A 24,135-nucleotide genomic window follows, 5' to 3' on the forward strand; every position below is an offset into this window, starting at 1 on the left:
GTTGATCCCAAGTCCCCTTCTCTCCATGACTCGTGTAAAAACCCATCGTAACACATGGAGGAATTTTTCTGCCCCATATGTAAGAATAAAAATCTAAAGCCCCATAATCCCTCCTTGTGCATGACTTTATGGTGTTTCCAAGCCTGTAGAGAAAAAATGAGAGGAGGCCAAGTGGAAGATGGTATTTAGCTGGCATTCCAAAACAAAGCTGTTCCCTTCTGCTTAACCTGGAGAGACATTAGTAATTCAAACCAAGGAAAGCAGTAGATACACAATATAACCGGCAGTAACAGAGAAGCTTTCTGAGGGGCCTTTGTCTTGCAGACCCATCAAGACGCCCTGGGGATAAAGCAGGTGTGAAGGGAAGAGAAACTGCAGAGGCAAACTCCAAAGTTCAGACAGAAAATCTAATGTGAATATGGGTCTGCTGTCCCCTCATTCGGATTTTAAGTGTGTGGCTTGCAAACTTACTGTTGTTCCCTAAGATCAAAACAAAATAAAGCACATGGAGAAGGGGAAAGAGGGGAGGAAGATGAATTGAGACTTAGCCGATTGTATTTCAGTGAAACTTGAGTGATACCCCAACAAATACCGTTCCTTGGTGATGGATTAAAATCATCTGCCAATTAGGAAGTAGACAAAGGCAGTTGGGGCATAAGCTTAGGGACATTTATCCTTCTATGATCTAATTTCTATGTGACTAGAGAATGTCTCTCTTCCTATCAACCAATAATTTCAGGGGTTTTCACAAACACAAGTCTGAGATCTAGACGTAGTAATATTCCATTTATACAATATCTGGGAAAAAAACAAGCATTACCACCTATAGGAGTTTTCCAGATGACCAAGCATAGCACTTAGAGTACCAAAGGTTAAAGAAGAATTGCCAGTTCTGACTGAAACCCTTCACAGTGAATGCATCTTTCCCTGACTTCTATGTATTATGCTGTTGATTTGAAAATGTATATCTTTAATTGACACCTCTCCCCTGAACCCTAGATTCTTTATCCTACTGTCTCCTTGGCAGACTCAGCTGAAAATCTATTTATCATCTCAAACTTAACATGGTCATCCTCTCCCCTGAACCCTTTCTTTCTCAACAAATGACAACTTTATCCTTCTAGTTGCTCAGGACAAACACACTGAATTTTTTCTGGATCTCTCTTTTTCTCTCTGTTTCTGTGTCTCCCTGTCTCTCTCTCCTTCTGCACATTCAACCCATCAGCAATTTCTGCTGGGGCTATCATTAAAATATCTCCACAATTGGATCACCTCCTCCACCACCACCCTGATACAAGCCACTGTCCAATATCTGTCACTTGAGATATTGGAATAAATATCTTCCAATATTTCTTGTTTTTAAGAGAGGGAGGAGGTGGAGAGAGGTAGACGGAGAGGGGAAGAGAAACTCTTAAACAGGCTCCATGCCCAGTAGAGAGCCTAACATGGGACTTGATCTCACAACCCTGGAGATCATGACCTGAGCCAAAATCAAGAGTCAGACACTTAACCGCCTGAGCCACTTGGGTGCCCTGGAAGAGATGTCTAACTAGTCTTTTCTTTTGACCCTGTTGTCTGTTCTCAATCCAGCAATTGAAGTAACTCCTCTAAAATGTTAAGTTAGTATGTGTTTTAAAAAATTTTTTAGTATGTGTTTCTTCTCCATTTAAAACTTCCAATGCTTCTCACTTCACTTAGAGCAAAAGCTGAAGTTCTTCCAAAGGGCCTTCCATGAGCCATCCATACCAGCAGTATGACCTCAGTGTCCTTCCGGTACTCATTCCATTCATGGACACGCCAGGCACACTTCTGTCCTTCCACATGCCTTCTCTCCCACCTAGAATATTTTCTCCTACAATTCCTACCTGCCTTACTGTCTACCTACTTACCTACTGGTAAGTCTCTGTTCCAACATCATTTTCTCTGCAACTTGCCTGACAACCTGATAACAAATACCTTTCCAGTCCTATTCCTTCTCTCCTGTCACCTTGCTTTGTTTTTCTTCATACATTTATCATTGTCTAACATAGTGTGTGGGGGGGGAGGGTATGCATGCATTCATTCATTACCTGTTGGTTAAAGGTCTCACCCATGAATAAATGAATAAAATCTATGATACTAACTCTGGAATCTCAGCTATATGTTGAATAACAGAGATCGACCTATAAATGGCCTCCTAACAGAGTAGCCTTATTCCACTTGGGAGGACATTGTGATATGTCTAATATCTTGTCAAAGGGTTGTTTGAGGAGCATGAATGTCTAAAAATTAGATGGGGGCATCTGGGCGGCTCAGTCAGTTAAGCATCCAACTCTTGATATACGCTCAGGTTGGGATCTCAGGGTTATAGAATCGAGCCCCATGTTGGGCTCTGCACTGAAAACGGAGCCTATTTGGGATTTTCTCTCTCCCTCTACCCCTAACCCCTTCCTCTCCCTCTCAAAAGCAAAAAATTACATGGGTTCTTCCCCTGGCTGGCCTGGACAATAAGTTAGTGGGGCCAGGGCTTTACCTTTCTTCCAGAGGAGGGAATGGTATTCTAGATTGTCTTCTCTGGAAACAGTAAGGTCCATCCTTGTGGCAAATCCATGAAGGCCAAGGATTTCCGGTGCTCTATTGCTGGTTTTCTTAGAAACTCCTAGCATCAAAACCAGAGAGACAGGACCAAAGGGTCTGACTATTGTGCTCAAGATTTCCCTATGAAAAGGGAGAATAATCAGGGAGGTGAGTTCTCTTCCAGAAAGGCATACCAGCCACAGGTGGCCAGCATGGAGGTAGAATCTGAGGGCCTGTGGCTTCTCTTCTCTTCCTTTCCTCATAAAATCAACTCTCTGATTCATGCTTAGGGGCATCCCCAAGACCACTTTCAGGTTCAATGATTTGATAGAAGGAATCACAAAATTCAGAAAATCTGTTATACTCATAGTTATGGTTTATTATAGCAAAGAGACATGAGTCTGGATCAGCAAAGATAAGGGGGCATACGGCAGGATCTAGAAGAGACCAGGCACAAGTTCTCCATTGTCTTCTCCTACTGTACTTGTGTGACGGTGTCAAGTTCCCCTGGCAAAGAGGTGTGACATGTACAGAGTATCTATAACCCCAGGAGCTCACCTGAGTCTTGCTGATTATTTGATTTTAGTGGGAGTTGTCATGTAGGCAAGGAGCTCCCCTGTGGCTGACTTAGCTCCTCTGTTTCTGGCCTCTCCAGAGGGCACAATGACCCCATGTTGTGAAGGGCCACGCCATAAATCACAGTGTGAGCAAAGACTATCTGGGGTGGCCCAAGTCTATACAAAGACACCAATCAGACGGGGCACTCCAAGGGCTTAGAGGTTATTTCCCAGGAATTGGTCAAAGGCCAGGCTTTTCTTTGAAATGTGCAGCTTGAACACCCTAGCCCTGCTGAGTGGACACTTTGCTGCACACATGCCATGTAGCTTTGTCAAATTCATCCTTGGCCTTTGCACAGTGGGTGATAACTGTGAAGGAACTGGCCTCAGGTGGCATAAAAAAAATATGCATCTGTTCATCCTGACCTATCAGAAACAGAGTTAGTTTCCTCCTTCGGCTCTAGGAGAGAGTCCACAAAAATGCTATTTTAGATAGTGAATTAATAATAAGAGCCTGGCAAGTTCTTTTACAAACTAAGTGATTAAACTCAATTTTCTAGAGCCAACATATTACATGGCCAGATGAACAATGAAAATTTTCTATAACAAACATTATATACATTTCTGGGAGATTAAACAGATTTCTAGTTTATTTACAATAGACATTTAAATCATGATAATAAGAAAATATAAAATATGAAACCATACAGATTTGTACCCTTCTTGGCTAGATTCTTTGTTTAGACTACTTCTGTGGTTCCAGAATGAAAACATTCCCTAACCTTGTCGTTTGTATCTTGGCCTGGGAGGATCATACCGGAACTGCACTTTGAATTCTCTATGTACTTATGGCAACAAAATTATTCAAGAATTCTCATCAAACACAACCATAACCTACCCTCTTATAAGGAACGTTTGTCAAAAACACATGCAGGTTGTTAATTTCCAATTTCCACAATATCGATATTATCAATTCATGGCTTTGACTAAAGCAGTGGAGGCACAGAGAGGACCACTAGTAAGCGGCAGAGAAAACCAGGGGAGAGCTATTTTGCAGCCTTATGTGGGTTCATTTGCAGAAGTTGCTGTTGAAAATTTATGCCAAAATTCAAATTTGACTCATCTGCACATGTGGACAGAGAAGTGCTATGGAAGAGGCATGAATTTTATCACAAGAGTTCAAGTCACACTTTGGAACACAGATGTTTTTTTTTAAAGAGGAAAGATTACCACTCCCAAATGCTCAAGTTATGTTATTGAACCAAATCCAATAAGCTTTTTTTTTTTTAATGGAAAAAAGGACAATTATGAATTCTTTTCTCTTCCAGAAAAACAGGAGGAGTTTTAAATCAACCAGTCAACAAAGCCAAACAGGACTATTTCTCTGAGCCTCCAATCCAATAAAAAGTTAGAAGTGGAATCCAGACAATCTGGAGGTCTGCAAACTTGAATCAAAATTAAATGATATTTTCTGTGGTGCCGCAAGGAGATAATAAAACGCTCATACTGGTCTTGACCAATCTCCTCAGTGTTTTTGCTTTTCTTGAGTAATCACAATGATTATAAGCTCAGCTGCCTATTCACTGAGGCATTAGATAAGGGGAAGACAAAGGAAAAAACAAAACAAAATACAAGCAGAATTTTAAGACTGAAGAAAGTTTAAAGTGAGTTCACATTAAAATAAGTTTAATGACTTCACTTTACAGAAAACCGAGGCCCCAGGAGGTTAAATCATCTGTGTGCACTGGTTCGCTTCCTTATTAACTCATTCATTCATTCAATACATTATCATTGAATATCTTCTGTGTCCCGGATGCAAAGATAAGAGTCAGCAAAGAGTTCCAAGTCTGATGGCAGAGCCAGGCAGGGAAATCGGCACACCCAGGTCGTCACTGAGTCTGGAATACAGAGCTTTTCCCATGTTCCAGTGGGACCCATTCTGCTACCCACGGTTTCTCCAGTCTGTCATGTGATAGGAATCACCTGGAGTGCTTGTCAGACCTACACATGCCGGGCCCTGCCCTGGACTTCCTGAATCCGAAGATACACCAAAGGGACCTGGGATTCAAAATTTTTAACAAGTGCCCAGATGAATCTAATCACCCTGTGCCAGTCAGGTTCAGGGACCTCTTACCTTTAACTTCCCTCTCTCAGTGGGTAGGTGCCACCATTGGCTTAGGAGTCCCACATCACACTGTTTAGGAAAGAACCTACATCAGCATTTCTCAGCACAGCCTCAGCTACAGAATGACCGACAGAGTTTTAATAAAAATACCTAAGAGTAAGAAGCCCAGGCCCCACTTAATCCAGCTATATCGGAATCTCTAAAATTGAGGATTTCTTTTTTGAAGTTCCTCAGGGGACTCTGATGAACAGTCAGTGTTGAGGACCACAGCCAATCTGGGTCCTTTCGGAACCCTCCCCGCCCGTAATGAGGCTGGGGAGAGGCTTGGGAGTATCTCTGGAACCCATGGTACTTGGTGCTGCCATTACCAGGATATGCCCTCTCTCCAGCCCTGTGCTTGCCCAATATCTTAGATTCAGGTAGGAAAAAAAAAAATCCAATAGGTGTTTATAAAGCAGACCTCTCTGAGATGGTAAGATTCACAAATTTTCCATCAAGACAAAGCAAAATGAAGGAGACATTGACTCGATAGCTATCATGTCAGATGGTGTGTACCTCACACTACAGTAATCTATCACTCTCTGCCCCTACTATAATCTCACCCACATGCCTTTGTATTCATTTATGCATCTGCTAAGGCATCATCCTCCCAGGATTTAGCAGTTTAGCTGAGCCACATCTTCTTGGCCCTTGGACATGGGAGCCCCTGGAGGGTGGGACCTTGTTCCTTTGTCCCCAACGCTTGTACAGTGTCAGGATGCAGTGATGCTTGGTAAATGCTATGCAACTGACCTATCTGGCTCTCGGTGCAGAACTTTCCCTACCACCCTGCAGAGCCTCTCCCCAGGTGCATGACATTCAGGAGACAGAAGAACATAGGCTTCTCCCAAGGAGTGGCATGTCCTGGCACACTGGCTTCCGGGGAACTCCAGAAAAAAGAACATGGGTGATGACACAATGTTCCATTGGCAGCCAATAGCCTTGTAGCTTTCACAATGTATGTTTCTCTCCAGAGCATCAGGAATTACTTTGAGACTTTGGGGATGGACTCCAGTTCATCTTCCATTTTCTGTCTCGTGCTGAAATAAAGAGTGAGTCGAGAAGCAGCAGAAAATAAGCCTTCTCCTTGCAAGTAGATTCCTTGGACACCACTTCAAAAATCTGCATAGCAAGCTTCATGCTAATCGCTTTCAGTGATGTTTGCCTAATGACGCCCAAGCTCTTACAAATTCATTATGAGCCCTCTCTGCTTCCCTTTTATTACTATGCTGTCCTTTTCTTTTTAATTAGTAATGCTTTGGATTCAATGCATAACTTGACAGGTAACTTAAAAGGAACTCTTGTAAAAAGTTCTTTTCTCCACAAGGTCAAGATTGTTCCCGTTATTATTTATAATCGTTTTCATGTTCTCTGAATTTTATTTTGTTTTCTTAAAATATTTGAAGGTGCTGTATTTTGGTGTTCTTGGATTAATTATAATTACTGGGTACTGGTATTTAGTTGCACATTTCATCCAGGCTGGGTATTTTGTGTTTCTCAAGTGTATCTCACAGAGAACTGAAAAGAATTCCTTGGTGGAGTAATAAGATAGAACACATGTAGGTACTTAAATAGATATCGATGGAACAATTGAGTAGAACTTCATGTTAACTAAGTCTAACAGGTTGAATCTCTGCCTCTTTTGGTTTCTAGATCATTTTCTGAACTTATCTTCTATCTTTTCATCATTTGTAACAACATCTCAGTGACTCTATCCAGACTCCCCCTAGCCCATCTGTATTACTGAAGAGAAGCACCCCAGCCCAGCCTCATGCACCCAAGTAATCTCAGGATGCTGATACCTGCCTGTGTCTTCCAGGGACCAAGCCCATCGTCCTTTAATCTTCTTCTGTTTGTAATGCATAGCTACCAAAATGCATATTCAGTGTGTGCTTTGAGGCATATGAAATGGAATCTTAAAAAGCAATAATCCATCACCACAAGAAAGGGGCTTAGTTTAATGTGTCCCTGCAAATAATAACATAATTCCCTCTTTCCCTTTCCAGTGCCAGCATGACTTCATTGTGAGATACAGGTGCACCGCTCCGAAGTTACTCTATCTTAGGTTAACTACAGAAAGCCAGTCTATTAACTAAAGCCCAAAAATGGAGCACAATTCTTCTATTAACCATTTATTAAGTCAACAAGCAGAGAAATGGCTTCATTTTTCCTTCTAACGTGCAGCAGGTTTATGCATTTAGCGGTATTATTCCTTGAACAGATGTGTCTTTTCAAAGTCATCTTACTTTCCCATGAACGCAGGATTTTTTTCTTAATTGTACGCTTGTAGTCTGCAACAGCTTCAAAAGGTGTTTCTGAACACACCACTGAGATTGCTCCTTACAGAGAGCCAAGTGACATGAAAACCACAATATCATCGGGAATGCGAGCCGCCAGCTCCCCGCATCAAGCGCCCAATTAGTGCGTATTCTTTGGCTAAATACACTCCACAGCCAGTGCAGCCATCCTCAGCGCTTTGATTTCCAAAGCCTTAGAAATACCTGGGAGTTATTTGAATGTGACAGTATTAGAACTACAAAAGAGAAGCAAGAAGCATTCACAGTCAGTCAGCAAACTGCTGAATTTGACAGCAAAGACACTGAAGGTTGTGTCAAATTCCCTCCACATTGCCATTTTTGAACAACTATGCACGTTTACTGTTTTTTTTCCTCAGCACTTCCCTTTATCAATAAAAAAGGAGCATTCACAAAGAATCAATATCTAAATCATATCGGGCAACTACTATTACTCGTATGATTTCCTCAACGCTGAGCATGAGAAAGAAACCCTTGCTACTATACTTTGGAAAGGTACCAATGCAGCTGGCAACCAAGTCGATACCATTTTTTTTTTCCTATAAGGAAGTATAATCAGCTCTTGGGTCACCTTCAAAATATGGTTCCGTGCTTTCCCTGGAGTCGAGTTACTGTGAGATCAAGTGACTGAAAAAGCAAGGAGAGAAAATAAAAGGATGGTTCAGCAGGAAAGGCGCAGTGCTGCTGTCCGGGCCCGCCTCTGCCCAGTGCAAGGTCATGGAAATTCAGTGTGAGCCCAAGTAGTTCTTCAGCAGCAGACAGCAACGGGTGTGATCCTGGCACATGCCGGTGTTTGTCTGACAGCTGCGTGCGCTCCAGCCAAAAAGCTGCAGTAAGCGATCTGCCCGGTTCTGCTCTGCGGAGGAAGGCTCGCCCTGCAAGTCCCACTGAGTCATGAGGTCAAGGAAGAATTCCACTGAAGTCTTTAAATAGCCTTGGCTCCAGCGGGCTAACGTGGGTGAGGCTACCGGAGTGTGCCTGTGTGCGCCTGGCAGGGACACACAGATCTCCATGCTGCAGGAGGGGGAGTTGAGAGGGGATTTCTTCAGCTGCCTCCCCGTGACACTGGTAAGATCTGTTTGCAGTGGTGCAACAGAAGAGCTCACGCATGAACGTGCTAATGGAACTCTGGTATCTGATGATAACAGCCAACAGCCAACAGGAACTGGCCTCCCTCTTTTGTGTATCGGAAAATTGACTTAGGAGTCTACTGGGAAAAGTGATTTTTCCATGGATAAGTTATGTGGACCCCTCTGAGCAGCTCCATGCTAAAGTTGCCTGAGCTCAGAACCTGAGAGGGGGCTCCCCACTGCATTCTTTCCGGGTGGGGTGGGGGTGGCGGATGGGGACGAAATAACTCTAGGGAACGGAGGGTGTGACTGGCTCGTGTCATGTCCTTCAGTCACCGTTCTTTGGTTACTGAGGCTTCGGGGCTCAGTCTAGTCCACACCGTCCAGTGTGTCAACCCTGCTGTAGACTTTGCTTACAATTCCCTTTAGCAGGGATCACAACCTGCCACATGTTATAGAGACTCACGTGGATCTGTCTCTTTCTCCAGACCATGAGTTCCTTGGTAGAAGCAGCAGGACATTTATTCCTCTCGAGCTTCTAGCCCAGTGTTCAGCCTAAAGAAGGTGCTAAGAAATACATGTTTAACCAAGGGTATTAAGAAATTAGACGAGTCTTGGCAACAACCCCAAATCTAAGTCTTGACATCGTTTGCTATATTCTATAGACAAATCGGCCCCCAAACCTGAGCAGTTGGCTCTCCAGTGATCTGAAGGGACTGTGCTTTCTTCACTGCCACCTTTTCATTGGAATTTCTTTACCTCTGTATAAACTGTCATGTCTTAGGTTGCTCTTGGCTGCTGTGACAGCAGTTAAGATCCGATGACCCTGGTGGCAGGAATTCTGTAATTGCTCATCCTAATGTCCATGTTTAACTAACAGCTGTGTACTCTTAGAATTAAAAGCAAAACAAACTTAATAGTTTTGCAGAGCCTTTTGTTCAAAGAACTTTTAAATGTCACCAAACTCATTTTTTAAATGTCCACATGCAAAAGCCAAGTGGCAAATATTACCCTCCTTTGAATGTGAAAAGGGTAATTACTTTTTGTGTGTGTCGCTTGCCTATGCCTCGCCTCCTCTTTCCTGCCATTTGATAATTTTCTCCCCCAATTATTAGCTCACCCCTGAGAGGGCAAATCTAGTAAGGGAGAAGAGAAATTAGAATTGGATGATTTAACCATCATCTGGTGTCTCTAGAAAAGCAGAGGGGTGTAACGGGGTGCCAGAGGATTGGGAAAGAAGGTTGAAACTGTTAAAATTGGTTTGTATTTATTATCCGAAAGCCATCATGCTATTCCCGTCACTCACCAGCAGACGTAAACATGAGCAGCTCGATTGTTACTCTACGGTCATTTTAGAGACACATTTCTTATGATTGTTCCCCCAGAACTCAGCGGGGGCGGGGGGGAGGAAGCTCTGGTTGACCTGGTCGTTGCCAGCAGAGCAGGGCTCTAGCTTGCTCTTTGGTCCTCAGTGATGCTTGATGGAGGCTGATGCAGGAGCATGTCTCGGGGCTGCGCCCTGACTGCAGGCTGCCAATTCAAGGGTTGAAACCAGATGGTGTCAGTGTCTCATGCCACCCTTGGCCCACGGCACATACTTAGCAAATATCTGACTTCTGAGTCCCATTGAATCGGACCTGCTGTCAACTATCCCAAGGACTGACTCCCACTGCTCCTTGGAAGAACTGGAATGGTTTCTCTTTGGAGAAAACCAAAGACATGTTTGGGATGAGATGAACATCACACATCATGGGGCTTCTTAGACACGTACAGAGGTAAAAGCAAACACCTCCGTAGAATGAGTGCTCAATACCATTCGGCAAATACGGACACAAGCGCTAACCAACATGAACAGTAAGAGCAGAAAGCTGAGGCTGGAGCGGTACCCAGCCGACAGGTGTCCACGAGCCGGCGACCGGCTGCACCCCTGGGGCCCAGTCAGTGGTGCTTCTTGTCCTTCAGGTAACTGAAGAGCATGTCCAGCCCCCCCTCCACCAGCTCCGGCAGAGGCTTGGAAAGCGGGTTATGGGAAATGTGGAGCCCCTTGTCCATGGGGTTCCAGGCAATCCGCCCCAGTCTCCACAGCAGGTAGAGCTCGTCCGGCAGGGTCTGGATGTCGTTGTTGTTCAGGTTCAGCAGCTCCAGGCTGGTCAGCAGGCAGAGCGACCGTGGGAAGGAGTGGATGTTGTTGCTCTCGGCGATGAAGATCTGCAGGCCCACCAGGCACTGAATGCTCTCGGCGATGTTTTCCAGGCGGTTGGAACCCACGTGCAGGAAATCCAGCTCCTTCAGCGCGAACACGCAGATGGGGATGTGAGCAAAATAGTTGTTGCTGAGGTTGAGCTTCCGCAGCCTGGAGAGGTCGGCGAGGCTGGCGGGGAGCTGGGAGAGGCAGTTGTGGGACAGGCTCAGGACCTCCAGGCTCCTGCAGGCGCTCAGCTCGGCGGGCAGCTCGGTCAGGCAGTTCATGTTCACGAACAGGACCTTGAGGCTCTGGAGGACGCTGATTTCCCGGGGCAGGCTCCGCAGGCGGTTCCCACAGAGGTTCAGGACCACCAGCCGGCTCAGCTTCCCCACGTCGGCCGGCACGGCCCTGAGCTGGTTGTGAGACAGGTTGAGTTTCTGCACCTCGGACAAGCCCCACAGGAAGTCGGGGACGTCCGTCATTCCCTTGGTGACCAGGCTGAAGCTGACGTGGCGCATGCCCCGCTTCAGCAGGGCCCGGGGGTCCTTGCCCGGGAGCAGGCTGTCGTCCCACGGGGCGAAGGGCTGCCTCCCGCGCAGGAGCACCATCCTCCGGGGGCCCTTGTCCCTGCAGGGAGCCCTTGACTGCTTGGCCCCCATCCTCCTTCCTCTTCACCCACTGGCCTTGGGCACCCCAGGCTGGGACAGTGTCCCCCGCAAGCTGTTGCAGGCAGGGAGCTCGCGGAGGGCGCTCAGTGGGGCCTTGCAGGTGCCCGAGAGTCCCCTCCCTGCTCCGTCCCCGAGGTGGGTGTGGGTGGCTTCTCTCCCAGCAGCTTGGCTGTAATGATACACTTGTCCCTGAGACCGCGGAACTGAACCGCTCGAGTCCCTCTGAATGCCACAAGGCAGCTGTCACTGTCATTCGGCCCGAGTTTTATTGGCCTGGTGTGTGCAAAGAGGTCACAGGGAGGCTGCATCTAACTGTCGCCTCTTGGCTTGTCTTGGGTATCGGAGCCGCCAGGTGGTAAACCAGCCCACCCCCCAAAAGAAGCAAAGCCAAAAACTGGAGCAGGCCGCGCGGGGGCCTGACTGTGCGCATGGTGGCGGGAAGGCCTCGGGAGCCCTGCAGCAGGACAGTGAGCCTCCTGAATGTAAGGATGGTCAGGTGATACCGTGCACGCCCGTTTCAAACTCTGATGAGTTGTGTAGCTGTGAGGAACTAATAGGGGGAGCCTGCAATCCTCGGGGCCAAAGGTTTCTGCAGGGTGCCTGTCACAGGTGCCCCAGTGAGGAGAGAGGGAAGGGCCCAGACCCTCCACGCTCATGTCAACCAGAGACGCTCTGCGGCCATCTCTTTCACTCTGGGCTTCTGGGTGGAGTGGGGCTCCCTTTAAATGTTTGAACAGCCACTTGAGTGGCTTATCCTAGTGAGGTTGGCCTTGGGTGCCCATGGTCCTGGAAGAACAGAGCCTCCCTGGAACATTCCAGTCAACCAATCAATCTCTCTGTCTCTCTCCCTGCCTTCCCTCTCTCCTTCCCTCCCTTCGTCTCTCCTCCCACCCTCTCTCTCTTAAATTAAAACAGTTAATTTATACCCCTAAGTATGTAGAGTTAATTATTGGCATCATGGGCTAAAAACTGCATCCCCCTGACATTTCAAATGTTGAAGTCCTCACCCCCATGTTGTGCCCAAGATCGCGAATCCGAGAAACCACCAAGGAGCACTGATGCAAACACACGAGGGTTTATTTACAAGCTTGAGCTTGGGTCCAAGTGTACCCGACACAGCGGAGCAGGGACTTGGACCCCGAGGTGGGTTTCAGCTTAGTTTTTTATTGGCTGGTCTAGGGGACCTCCAGAAGGGGTGGAGGAATTTCTCAAGTTCTGTTTACATTTTAATATGGGGCTTTCAATGGCATTGAGCTCTGTTCTTATTCTAATAGGGGATTCCTAGGACGTTAAGCTGTGAGCTGTTTTCTTCCTGTAACTGAAGTAAGGTAAAGTTCAGCTCTTATTCACAGGGGCCTGGGATGGCTGTACTTGTGCTAACGCTGAACTTAAAGTGCAATGGCCTTAATTTTCTCGGCCTCCACACCCCACTCTTCCCCCGGACCTCAGATGGGACTGTATTTGGAGACGGGGCCATGTGAGGACACAAGGAAGAGACAGCCATCTGCGAGCCAAGGACAAAGGCCTCAGAAGCCACCAATCCTGCTGACACCTTGATCTGGGACTTGTAGCCTCCAGGATGATGAGAAAATAAACTTCTGCTGTTTGAGCCACCCAGTCTGTGGTGCTTAGCAGCCCTGGTAAACAGTGGAGGAGGCAGACACATTTGCATAGGTGAAAAATCCTAAAAATAGGTAGTGATTAAGGAGAGAAGAGGTAGCAAGGGTGAGGACCCAGGCTGAGAGAAAGGGCTTGCGGTCTGGAACAAAGGCTGGCTTGGGCCGGAAGTGTGTGGCTTTTGCTGGCAGCCCTCGGCGCAGCACTTGTATATCCTGGAGAGCAATGCTGGTCCTATGACCGTGCTCTCAGAGCTGTGACCACCACGCCAGGAGCTGGAGCTGAGCCCCTGCTGGGTGCCGCCTGCGGAATCTGCAGGTCTGTCCCCACAAGGGCCAACCTCCGGTCAGGAGGAGCAGCAGGAGGTTGTAAAACAATGCAAGGCCATTTCTCCTTCCACCTGGTATTGACCCAACAAGCCCCTGGGATTCTTGAATAAAGGGGAATATCTGGGGCTTTTTTTTTTAAATTTTTTTTTATTTTTAATTTATTTATGGCAGTCACACACAGAGAGAGAGAGAGGCAGAGACACTGGCAGAGGGAGAAGCAGGCTCCATGCACCGAGAGCCCGATGTGGGATTCGATCCCGGGTCTCCAGGATCGCGCCCTGGGCCAAAGGCAGGCGCTAAACCGCTGCGCCACCCAGGGATCCCTGGGGCTTTTTTTTTTTAACAGAGTACTTGAGTGTTCTAGCTCTTAGGTGGGGCTGGGTGGGTGGCGGGGGTGGGGGAGGTAATGTGGCTAAATTTGCACCCTAAGTTTTGGGAGCATACTATGCCTTATATATGTAAATTTTATCTACAACAAGGTTCTGGTGTTAAAAAAAATAGGTATGCATCCTCTTTCCCTCTTTCCTTCTGGGAGCATGAGAAATTATGTTAGTTCCTAAAATATAGGAGCTGAAAAGGTAGAAGCAAGAATCTACAGGTTGCTTCTTTGTGGTAATTCCCCTCCTTTCTCTTAATATGTTCTTTCTAGCTAAATACTTTTTAAGCATTTATCAGTAGCCAACATTTGTCAAATGTTTACTGTGTGAAAAGCATCCAGGGGTGGCTCAGTCGGTTGAGTGTCTGCCTTCTGCTCAGGTCATGATCCCAGGGTCCTGGGATGGAGCCCTTCATCGGGCTACCTGCTCAGTGGGGAGTCTGCTTCTCCCTCTGCCTCCTCCCCTGGCTTGAACTCTCGCAATCTCTCTCTCTCTCTCTCTCTCTGTCAAATAAATAAATAAAATATTTTTTTAAAAGGAACAACACTAGGCACTGTACAAGCAGGATGGGAGGATGGGTACTGAAACCATCGCAGTTTTATAGGTGAGGAAGCGATGATAGAAAGAGGTTACTTAGGCACTATCAAGTCAGTTGCCCAAATTCAGGGATCTGGTCCATGGCAGAACCAGAATTCAAATCCAGTTATTCTGACTCCGTAGCTCAGACTGGAACCATCAGAAGACTTTCAGCTTACTCCTGTAGAAAGATGGAATGAATATGGCCAGGATATGGATTTTTGTTTGCAAGTTGCTAGGAAGTAGGACTGGAGGAAATAAAGGTAAAGGAAGTACTACATAATTACATGCATAGAAATAGCTATACAAATTGGCATTAATACTTCTCACTCTACCTGCAGCACAAGTAGGAAAAGCAAAGTTAAAATGCCATTCCAGAAAACTCTAGCATAAGGGACTTAATCCTTTCCAAAACTAATTTGGTTCTTCTAGCAAAGTTGTTATTTATCAAATGAATGAGCTATGTGAATAACTGTTTCTTCTAAGTTTTTGAAATGTAGATCCTGCCATCTTAGTTAGCCATGTTTACCCAGTCTGAGAATAGTTCACCTCAAGGATGGTCATTGTGTCTGGGTAGTGTCCTCATCTGTGTAATGGGCCACTTGGGGGTAGAGATTTCCCAGAGCTCTTTCCCACTGTATCAGTGGGATTCTCACTACAAAACAGACCAGCCTAGGGAAGTGAAAGAGATTTAACCCCTTTTCTGGTGAAAGCATGCAAAATCCAAGGCAGTTTTTTTTTTAATTAAAAAAAATTTTTTTTTTGCTTGCATTAATATTGGTCCCTGGAGAATAAACACTAATGGGGAATGGTGTTGGCTCTAGGATTCACTATGCAGCACTTGGGCCAAAAGAGATCTCCCAAGGCTCTCTGAATGAAATTCAGTTTGGAATAAGTCTCAGAATGAAGCTTTGTTGAACAGACTTTTGAAACTCCAAGTCATGGTAAGTCGTGTGATTGTCTTTAACACCTAAGGAAGTTATGAAATAATTGAAATGTATTTAGTATGCTCGATGTGTTTACTACATTTTTGTATATTCTAATTGATGCCTCTTCCAACATATGAACTTCAACATTTAATTATTTCTTTAATTTCATTAAAATGATGAGAGTAGAAAATAGTAGATGATGAAGGTGCCTATAGCTCCCACTGAATTCATGCTAATGGAATATCTATTTTCTTTATTCTTTTTATTCTCACTGTGGTTTTTCAGCTTATGTCTACACATCATATCTGTTGATTTGGGAAGAAACTAATGCATATGTTTAAATAGTATAATGAAACAATCATTTAGCTAATTGAAAATTTTAGAAATAGAAACTGTATAAAAGTATAGACAATTGGGTTATCCTCTTGTGTATGGAAATGGGGTTCTTTCTCCCACGCATATCTACCTCAATGTATTTTCTTTTACCAAAAAAAAGAAAAAAGGTCTGTCTTTGTTCTGGCTTTCTCAGAAGCAGTGCTTGAGGCCAAAGCTATGGGCTGATACTGCTTTATTGAGGAGTATAACCCAGGCAAGCAGACGTGAGTGGGATCCTGAGAAGTAGGACAGGGAGTGAGAGCAAAGTCAAGCAGTGCGTACTGAGCTGGACACACTCTGTGTCAAGTGCAGCCTGTTCTTCAGTTCAGCAGACATTTGAGGAGAGGCTGTGTCCCAGAGCAGCCTGTGGTTAAGCATCTGTAAAATGCATGTAATGGGGAAACCCTACGTACATAGCACAGTTCCCTAATTCATGGTTATTAATGGTCTGTGACTCACAGGATTGTGACGGCACATGGTACGATCTCAGTATAAGTGGCCCTAACATACACATGCCTCTGGATCCATTTCCTGAACACTCTCCATGGGTTTGATTTTTATTATACTCTTGTTAATGAACTTGACACTTTTTTTCAAGGCCAATCAAACCTGTATCCATGAAGCACCCCTCATTCATCTTTCACTCGGCTTATATCTACAGAGTATTTACTTAGTGTCAGGAGCTGTTTTGGACACTATTTTTTTTTTAAGATTTAATTTATTTATTCATGAAAGACACACAGAGGCAGAGACATAGGCGGAGGAAGAAGCAGGATCTCTGTGGGGAGCCTGATGTGGAACTTGATCTTGGGACTCCGGGATCTTGGGAGTCCTTGATCAGGACTCTGCCTGAGCCACAGGCATACACTCAACCTTGATCAGGACTCTGCCTGAGCCACAGGCATACACTCAACCACTGAGCCACCCAGGCATCCCTGTTTTATACACTCTTATAGAGTCTGTCTGATATTTAAACTACCTGAGAGGTCAATATTGCTAACCTCAAGTTCAATATGAGACAGCTGAGCTTTGGTGGGGTTAGCTGACACTTCAGGTTACAAAACTAGTTAGTATCAGTTACCAACACCACCTGGGTTGTCTGATGTAAATTCTGTTCTCTTGGGCACCTGGATGGCTCAGTGGTTGAGTGTCTGCCTTTGGCTCAGGTTGTGATCCTGGTCTAGGACTGAGTCCTTCATCGAGCTCCCTGCAGGGAGCCTGCTTCTCCCTCTGCCTGTGTCCTTGCCTCTTTCTCTGTGTCTCTCATGAATAAATAAATAAAATCTTTTAAAAAAAAATAAAATAAAATAAATTCTATTCTCTTTCTACCATGTGCCTACCCTGCTTGACTCTGCACATTTCTTAATAAAGTGAACTGTTACTCTTCTGATTAGAATGTGCCCCATCCCTCTAGCCCTTAGCCAGCTCAGCAGAAGGCAGCACTGTATGGCAGCCAATGTCATAGGCCCTGGTTGTTGTGGCTGATGGCCTTGGGTTATAATCCTGAGTTTATTCCAGAAAGGCTGTGTGACCCTGGGCAAACTACTTAGCTTGTCTGTATTTTCATGTCTTCATATGTGAAGAGGAGATAGTCATAGTACCTATAGATTGCTATGGGAATTAATGCCTGTACATAATAGAACAGGGCTCAGCACGTAGCCTGTGAATGGAAGCCCAACAGAGCATGGGGAAGATGGCCAATTCCACTGCCTCGTCCAGGGGTTCCATTGCGAGGAACTTCACCACGATAAGGCCAGCCTGGTCCATTTCCTCTCCTGGAAACTTCCCTTAGCCAAACTTTACAGCAATCAATTCTTCCCATAGGAAAACGGGCTTTCCGGGGATCCCTGGGTGGCTCAACGGTTTAATGCCTGCCTTCAGCCCAGGGCATGATCCTGGAGTCCCAGGATCGAGTCCCATATCGGGTTCCCTGCATGGAGCCTGCTTCTCCCTCTGCCTGTGTCTTTGCCTCTCTCTCTCTCTCTGTCTCTCGTGAATAAATAAATAAAATCTTAAAAAAAAAAAAAAAAGGAAAATGGGCTTTCCTAGAGAGGGAGAGGTGAGGGGCAGGTCCTCAGGCACATCCAAAATGAGCTTCTTTTCTTTCGAGGTCAAGCTCCTCTTGCAAAAGTGAGGATCACAGGTTTCAAGTTCCTCATCTCCCCCAGAGCCCTATGAGGACGTAAGAGGTGTCCAGTAAATGCTTGCTGAAGTAAACAAACATCTGGGGCCTGATGAAAGTGTGATGTGAGAAAAGAACAACACAGGAGGCACATTGCTGTCCTGCTTCTCAACGACTGCATATTGACCTATGTCTGCCTAACGAGTCCCAGGGAGGATCCCCCCACCTCCTATGTGCGTGGGCTCATCGCAGAAGCCCTGACATCACCTCCTTCACAGCAGATGCCAAACAAAACTGTCAGATAAGCCAGGCCCAGTTCATCTTGCAAAAGAGGCCTCTGTACCATCTCACTGAAGGTCCTGGTCCTACTCTCCTGTAAGATGCGCAGCAGTGAGTGGGGAGTGGGGAGGCCTGTCTCTTTTAAATCCCTGTCTATATAAATGGGCTTCCTTCTCCCAAGCCTGTTGTGAGGACCGAGTGGAAAGAGTGAGGTGAGTAGCACAGCACCCCGTGCATTCGAGAGCCCACTGTAATCTATCTTTGACACCGTGGCCGGAACGATCAGAAGTCTGATCCTCCCAACCCACTGCTTGCAGGTCTGGCAATGACACACCTGTGTCCACAGATACTCCTCGCAGCCTATGGTGACACACTTGCCCTTTCACAGTCTCATGTCCTACCGTCCACTATCCCAACATACACACCCTTGACTTCCCCGCAATACTGAGGTAGAGACTGACTGTCCTGCATACCCTCTGCATGTTCAGGATGCGGGTGGTCCTTTGTTATGCTGGTCTTACTCCACATGTTAGCGCCCCTCGTGCTTCACACCAGACACAGTGTCACTACCTCAAGGGAACTTTCATAACCACCTCACTTTATTCCAAGGCTACCTGGGCATCCTTCCTCCCTTCCTAGAGCATTCTGGACTTTCCCTTGACAGAAACAGTGCTCACCAACTCCCTACACCAGCGGTTTTCAACGAGGGTAATTTTGCCCCTCAGGGGACACTTGGCAATGTCTGGGGATAGGTCTGCTTGTCAACCGTGGGGTTGGTGGGGGTGCTGCTGGTATCTTGTGGGTAGAGGCCAGGGATGCTGCTAACATCCTACAATGTAGAGAACAGCTCTGCAGTGAAGAGTTATCTGGTCCCGAATCTCAACAGTGCTAAGGCTGAGGAAACGGCCCATATGGGGATCATCAACTTCTGTGCCAGTCTCCTCCCCTGGACTATAAATATATTTGCTAGGGCTGGAGCTAAATCTTACTCTTCATTGTTCGCTACCCTTGAGCGCAGGAGATTGGCCAATAGAAGCTACCAGTTCACTGGATCGTGGCTCCTCCCCTGCTAAGTCTTCCTATTCATGAATTGAGCCCACTATATTCTGAGAGGGTAACTGCCCCTCTACTATGTGACCCACGTGACCAGAAATGTAAATAAACCCTGCCTCATTTATCAACTGGTACCCAACTTCTATTTCTACAGAATTACCCTGTTAACATTAACCATTCAGGAACAGAAAGCCCGCAGCAAGGCCACTTCACTCTAGAATCTGAACATCAAGAGCTCCAGCTGGTCCCAGAAATCAAGCACTGTGCAATTCTCAGAAAACATTGAGTCTACTCTTGCTGGCCAGCTGCACTTTATTAAATCATCCCCACAAATTAAAACTGAGTTTTTAAAAAGGTTGCTTGCAGAGAGAGATCTATTTTGTTATTGCACAATTTTTCCTTTCAGGAAATCCCTCTACAAGGCTACCCTCAGTGCTCTCCCAGCTTGGTCTGCCCAGCGTCTTCCTCTATGTCCTCATGGAACTAAGTGACAGTGAAGGCTTTTATGATCCTGCTCCTTTGGGCCCGATCAGCAAAGCACACTTCATGCTTAAACGGCATGGAAGCAAAGAGGAAATAAAAAGATGTTTTGATTAAAAGTCGAGGGAGTAATCAAACACCAAATCAGCATTCTGCACGTTAAATTTTATCAGAAAGCAAGGTCATGAATTTGAGAGCAATGAGATTCTATATAATATCCTCAGACCAGAGTAGCAAAGCTCATTAAAGATCAAGTCTCCTTTTAAGAAGTTTCAAATTATTGGAGGTATTTAGGATAATAATTTTAAAATTGCAAAAAGCCAAACCAAAACAAAAAAAGATAGAAGCAGAGAGACTAAGTTCAGTGAAGTGAACCATTCAGTCCCAATCTGAGATGCATGCTTCTCCCATAGGAAGTTTAAAATATGCATGGGTGTGTATTTAAGATATGCGTTTGATAAATTAAAAGTTTAAAATCTTGTTTAAAAACTCCTCCAACAGGGAACCTGGGTGGCTAAGTTCATTAAGCTTCTGCCTTCTGCTTGGGTCACGATCCCAGGATCCTGGGCTAGAGCCCCACGAGCCCCATGTTGGGCTTCCTATTCAGTGAGGAGTCTGTTTCTCCCTTTCCCTCTGCCTCACCTCCCTTCTCATGCTCTCTCTCTCTCTCTCAAAAAATAAATAAAATCTTGAAATATATATATATATATATCGATCTGTCTATATATGTGTATATATAGATATATAGTATAAATATATGAGTGTATATATATATATATATATACTCCTCCAACAACTTATTACTGTTTTCATTTCAGATTTTCACCCCCTCCCTGTCAAAGCAATAAGGTCAAATATAAAGGGGAAGAAGCCCTGTATCTTAGGGAGTCCACATCCAGTTTCAAATCCACGGTTACAAGTCAGGCTTTGCAGTCAGAAAGCTGAGGGTCAATTCCTAGCTCTGCCATTTTCCACAGTGAGATCAGGGCTGATTACTTAGGCTCTCTAAACCTCAGTTTCCTCCTCTGGGGGTGGGAATAATAATAATAATGTGTCATTGTTATGAGGATTAAATGGGATGATGCAGGTAAACTGCTTAGCTGGGGTCCTGGCATAGAGTAAAGTAATTGGTAAGGATTAGTGATGACAAGTATTATTACTCTTCTACTGGTTTTGTGACCTTAGACATGTTCTCAGCCTCACTGAGTGTGTTGTGGGGATTAGAAACAGAATGTGAATGGCAGTGGCTCAGAGTTGGGCTCTATTAGATGATAGCCATCACCATCAACACCATGGACATCACTGTCTTGTAGTTACCTGACGTTTTAGTGACTGCCCGGAAGCTGAAAGAGAGTTAAGGTAAGAGGCCTATATGCTTAGAAATATATACATAAATGATTGCAACTACAAAAATTATATAAGCGCATGGGCAAGAATTGAGACAAAGCAAGGAAGAATAGAAACTGGTTTTGGTGTCAGGCATGCAGATGAAGGTTTTTCCTTTTTCTTTGATTTCTACTAATGTTATAACTGTGCGATTATAATGCGCAGTTTATTATAAAATATTTACATAAAATAATATGTTTATATAAAAAATGTAGTTCATTATAAAAATTTAGTAAATAAAAAAGTTTCTTATATAAAGGCACAATAAATCCCCATATACCTATTAGCCACTGTCAACAATTAATAATGCCTTTCTTAATCAGGAATGAAAAAAAAAATCATGAATGAAAAATCCAAGTCAGCACTGTTGCCAATGGTCATACCTTTCATAAATAAACGAGACAATAAAATTGTCCTGGAATAAGCAGGTGAGGAATACCGAACAAAAAAGAAAAGGGTCTGGCTCAAGTCAAAACTTCACTCCAGCTAGCTCAAAGTAATCAGGATCGAGCCCCGGTGTGGTTATGCTATATCATCCCCTGCATTCATTTGGCAAGCATTAATAAAACGCTTGCTGTCTACCAGGCCAGGTGCAAGGTCCTATGAATGCAAAGAAGAGAAAGCCACTGGGAAACAGCAAAATGAAGCCAGCTCCACCGAGTTCTTACTGAATTCCCACCATCAATCTAACATAGTAGTTCAATGCATGGTTACAAACAAGGGCTGTAAATCTGTCTAGGGTGTGACAGGGAGAGACAGAGGGAGTAAGAAGCTCTGTGAAGGACAGGGAAGATGGAGAGAGGTTCAGGGCAGGCAGGAGCCTGGTGTGGCTACATGGGGGCTAGGCTGAGCTAGGAGAAGAGGAGCTAGCAGAGCAGAAGGTGCTAGCACTTTGCAATGGAGGCCCAGATCCACACAGGTGAGAGGAGCAGCAGTGGATGGGGCAGAGGAGGTAGGAAGGTGACTAGCACGGACAAAAAATGGGCAGTGCACCCTTGCAGTGTTGCTCTTCTCAGAATGAATCATCTTTAAAGAGTTACTTGACTTAAAAGTTAAAGACTTAACTTTGTATAATGATTATTCTGCTCAACATAAGTGTGAAGAGGGTTTCATTGTTCCAGTGTCATACTTTTAAAAAAATACATGGCTTTGGCTATAGGTCCCCAAGGTCCAATGAGCATGCATTTGGGTATTTGCAAAATTTAACGATTTAATATTGTAATAGATTTTAAGTATCTCTTAAAAATAATTAAAAAGAATGGAAATAAGTCTATTTTTTTTAATTTGAATTCAATTAGCCAATACATAGTACATCATTAGTTTTAGATTTAGAGGTCAGTTTTTCATCAGTTTCATATAACACCCAGTGCTCATCATATCACGTGCCTCCTTAATGCCCACTATCCAGTTACCCCTTCCGCCACCCACCTCCACTCCAGCAACAACCCTCAGTTTCTTTCCTAGAGTTAAGAGTCTCTCATGGTTTGTCTCCCACTCTGATTTCTTCCCATTCAGTTTTCCCTCCCTTGCCCTATGATCCCCTGTGCTGTTTCTCATATTCCACATATGAGTGAAACTGTATGATAATTGTCTTTCTCTGGTTAACTTATTTCACTCAACGTAGTACCCTCCAGTTCCATCCATGTTGATGGAAATGGTAAGATTTCACCCTTTTTTATGGCTGAGTAATACTCCTGTGTGTGTGTGTGTGTGTGTGTGTGTGTATCACATTTTCTTTATCCATTCATCTGCCAGTGGACATCTGGGTTCTTTCCATAGTTTGGCTATTGTGGACATTGCTGCTATAAACATTTGGGTGCAGGTACCTCTTCAGATCACTATATTTGTATCTTTGGGGTAAATACCTAGTAGTGCAATTGCTAGGTCATAGGGTAGCTCTATTTTTTTAGGTCCTTTGTGACAACCCTCTATACTGTTTTCCAGAGTGGCTACACCAGTTTGCATTCCTACCAATAGTGCAAGAGAGTTCCTCTTTCTCCACATCCTCGCCCACATTTGTTGTTTCCTGACTTACTCACTTTGACCATTCTGACTGACGTGAGGTGTTATTTCATTGTGATTTTGATTTGTATTACCCTGATGCCGAGTTGAACATTTCTTCATGTGTCTGTTGGCCATTTGTATCTCTTTAGAGAACTGTCTGTTCATGTCTTCTGCCCATTGAAGGAAATCCTTTTTTGGAAAAATACATATTTATTTATTTGAGGGAGAGTGAGAGTGAGGGGAGGGGCAGAGGGAAAGAATCTCATGCAGACTCCTCCCTGAGCTCAGAGCTTGACCAAGGGCTTGATCTCAAGACCCTGAGACCATGACCTGAGCCAAAATCAAGAGTCAGGCACTCAACTGGCTGAGTCACTCAGGCACCCCATAGAAAGAAGTCTTTAGTACTACAAATGCTTTATAATCTTTCTGTTATATATCACATCCAACTAAGTAAACTTTATTTCTACATTAACACCTTTCCTGTGTGGCATATTCTTGTCTCCTTTGCTTGTCCCCTTGCAAGCTCCACTCAGGTGTGCAGACTTCTTTCTCACACTCCCTGGGCTGGCCTGACGTCGAGGCCCATGGTGCACTGATAGGAGCCCTCATCTTTGCAAATTCCTGTGCAGTGCCTGCCTCCCTCACTGAGTTCCTGAGTGTGCAGCTTGCTTGAAATACTGAGAGTTGATGGAATCACCACCCAGTCCAGATGCTGGAAGTACAGAGAGTGGGTGGCCCAGCTTCCAGTCTAGTTGCCTTGCGGGGTAGTTAGGTGGTAAATCCAACAGCCATCTCAGGACCAACCAAGGGGTGGGGAAGAAGATATTTTGAAATTTGATTGAGTTTAAACCAAAAAATACAGCAAAATCAGTGATTTAAATTGCATTTATATGGATGAGTTTGTGTGAGTTTTCAGTTTCCAAGCAACTATGAGAACTTGGGATAGACTTAAGTTTAGTTATAAGAAAACAAGAAAGTTACTTTTTTTTTTGCACAACTCAATTTGGCCAAAAATCATGCATACTATATACCTACAGAACTTTTTAAAATTCCAAAGCAAAATTAATGAAAACATTATGGGAAAGAAAGCAAA

General features: G+C 44.8%; 1 protein-coding gene across 1 annotated transcript; it reads right to left on the reverse strand.

The window, feature by feature from the left end:
- Positions 1 to 2,912: 2,912 nt before the first annotated feature.
- Positions 2,913 to 11,688, reverse strand: LRRC30 (leucine rich repeat containing 30). The gene has a single exon (XM_072734925.1). The coding sequence runs from the start codon at positions 11,504 to 11,506 to the stop codon at positions 10,601 to 10,603; it is 906 nt and encodes a 301-aa protein (XP_072591026.1). The 5' UTR covers positions 11,507 to 11,688; the 3' UTR covers positions 2,913 to 10,600.
- Positions 11,689 to 24,135: the final 12,447 nt, after the last annotated feature.

The sequence above is a fragment of the Vulpes vulpes genome, chromosome 13, assembly GCF_048418805.1.
Source record: "Vulpes vulpes isolate BD-2025 chromosome 13, VulVul3, whole genome shotgun sequence".
In the NCBI taxonomy this organism is placed as follows: domain Eukaryota; kingdom Metazoa; phylum Chordata; class Mammalia; order Carnivora; family Canidae; genus Vulpes; species Vulpes vulpes.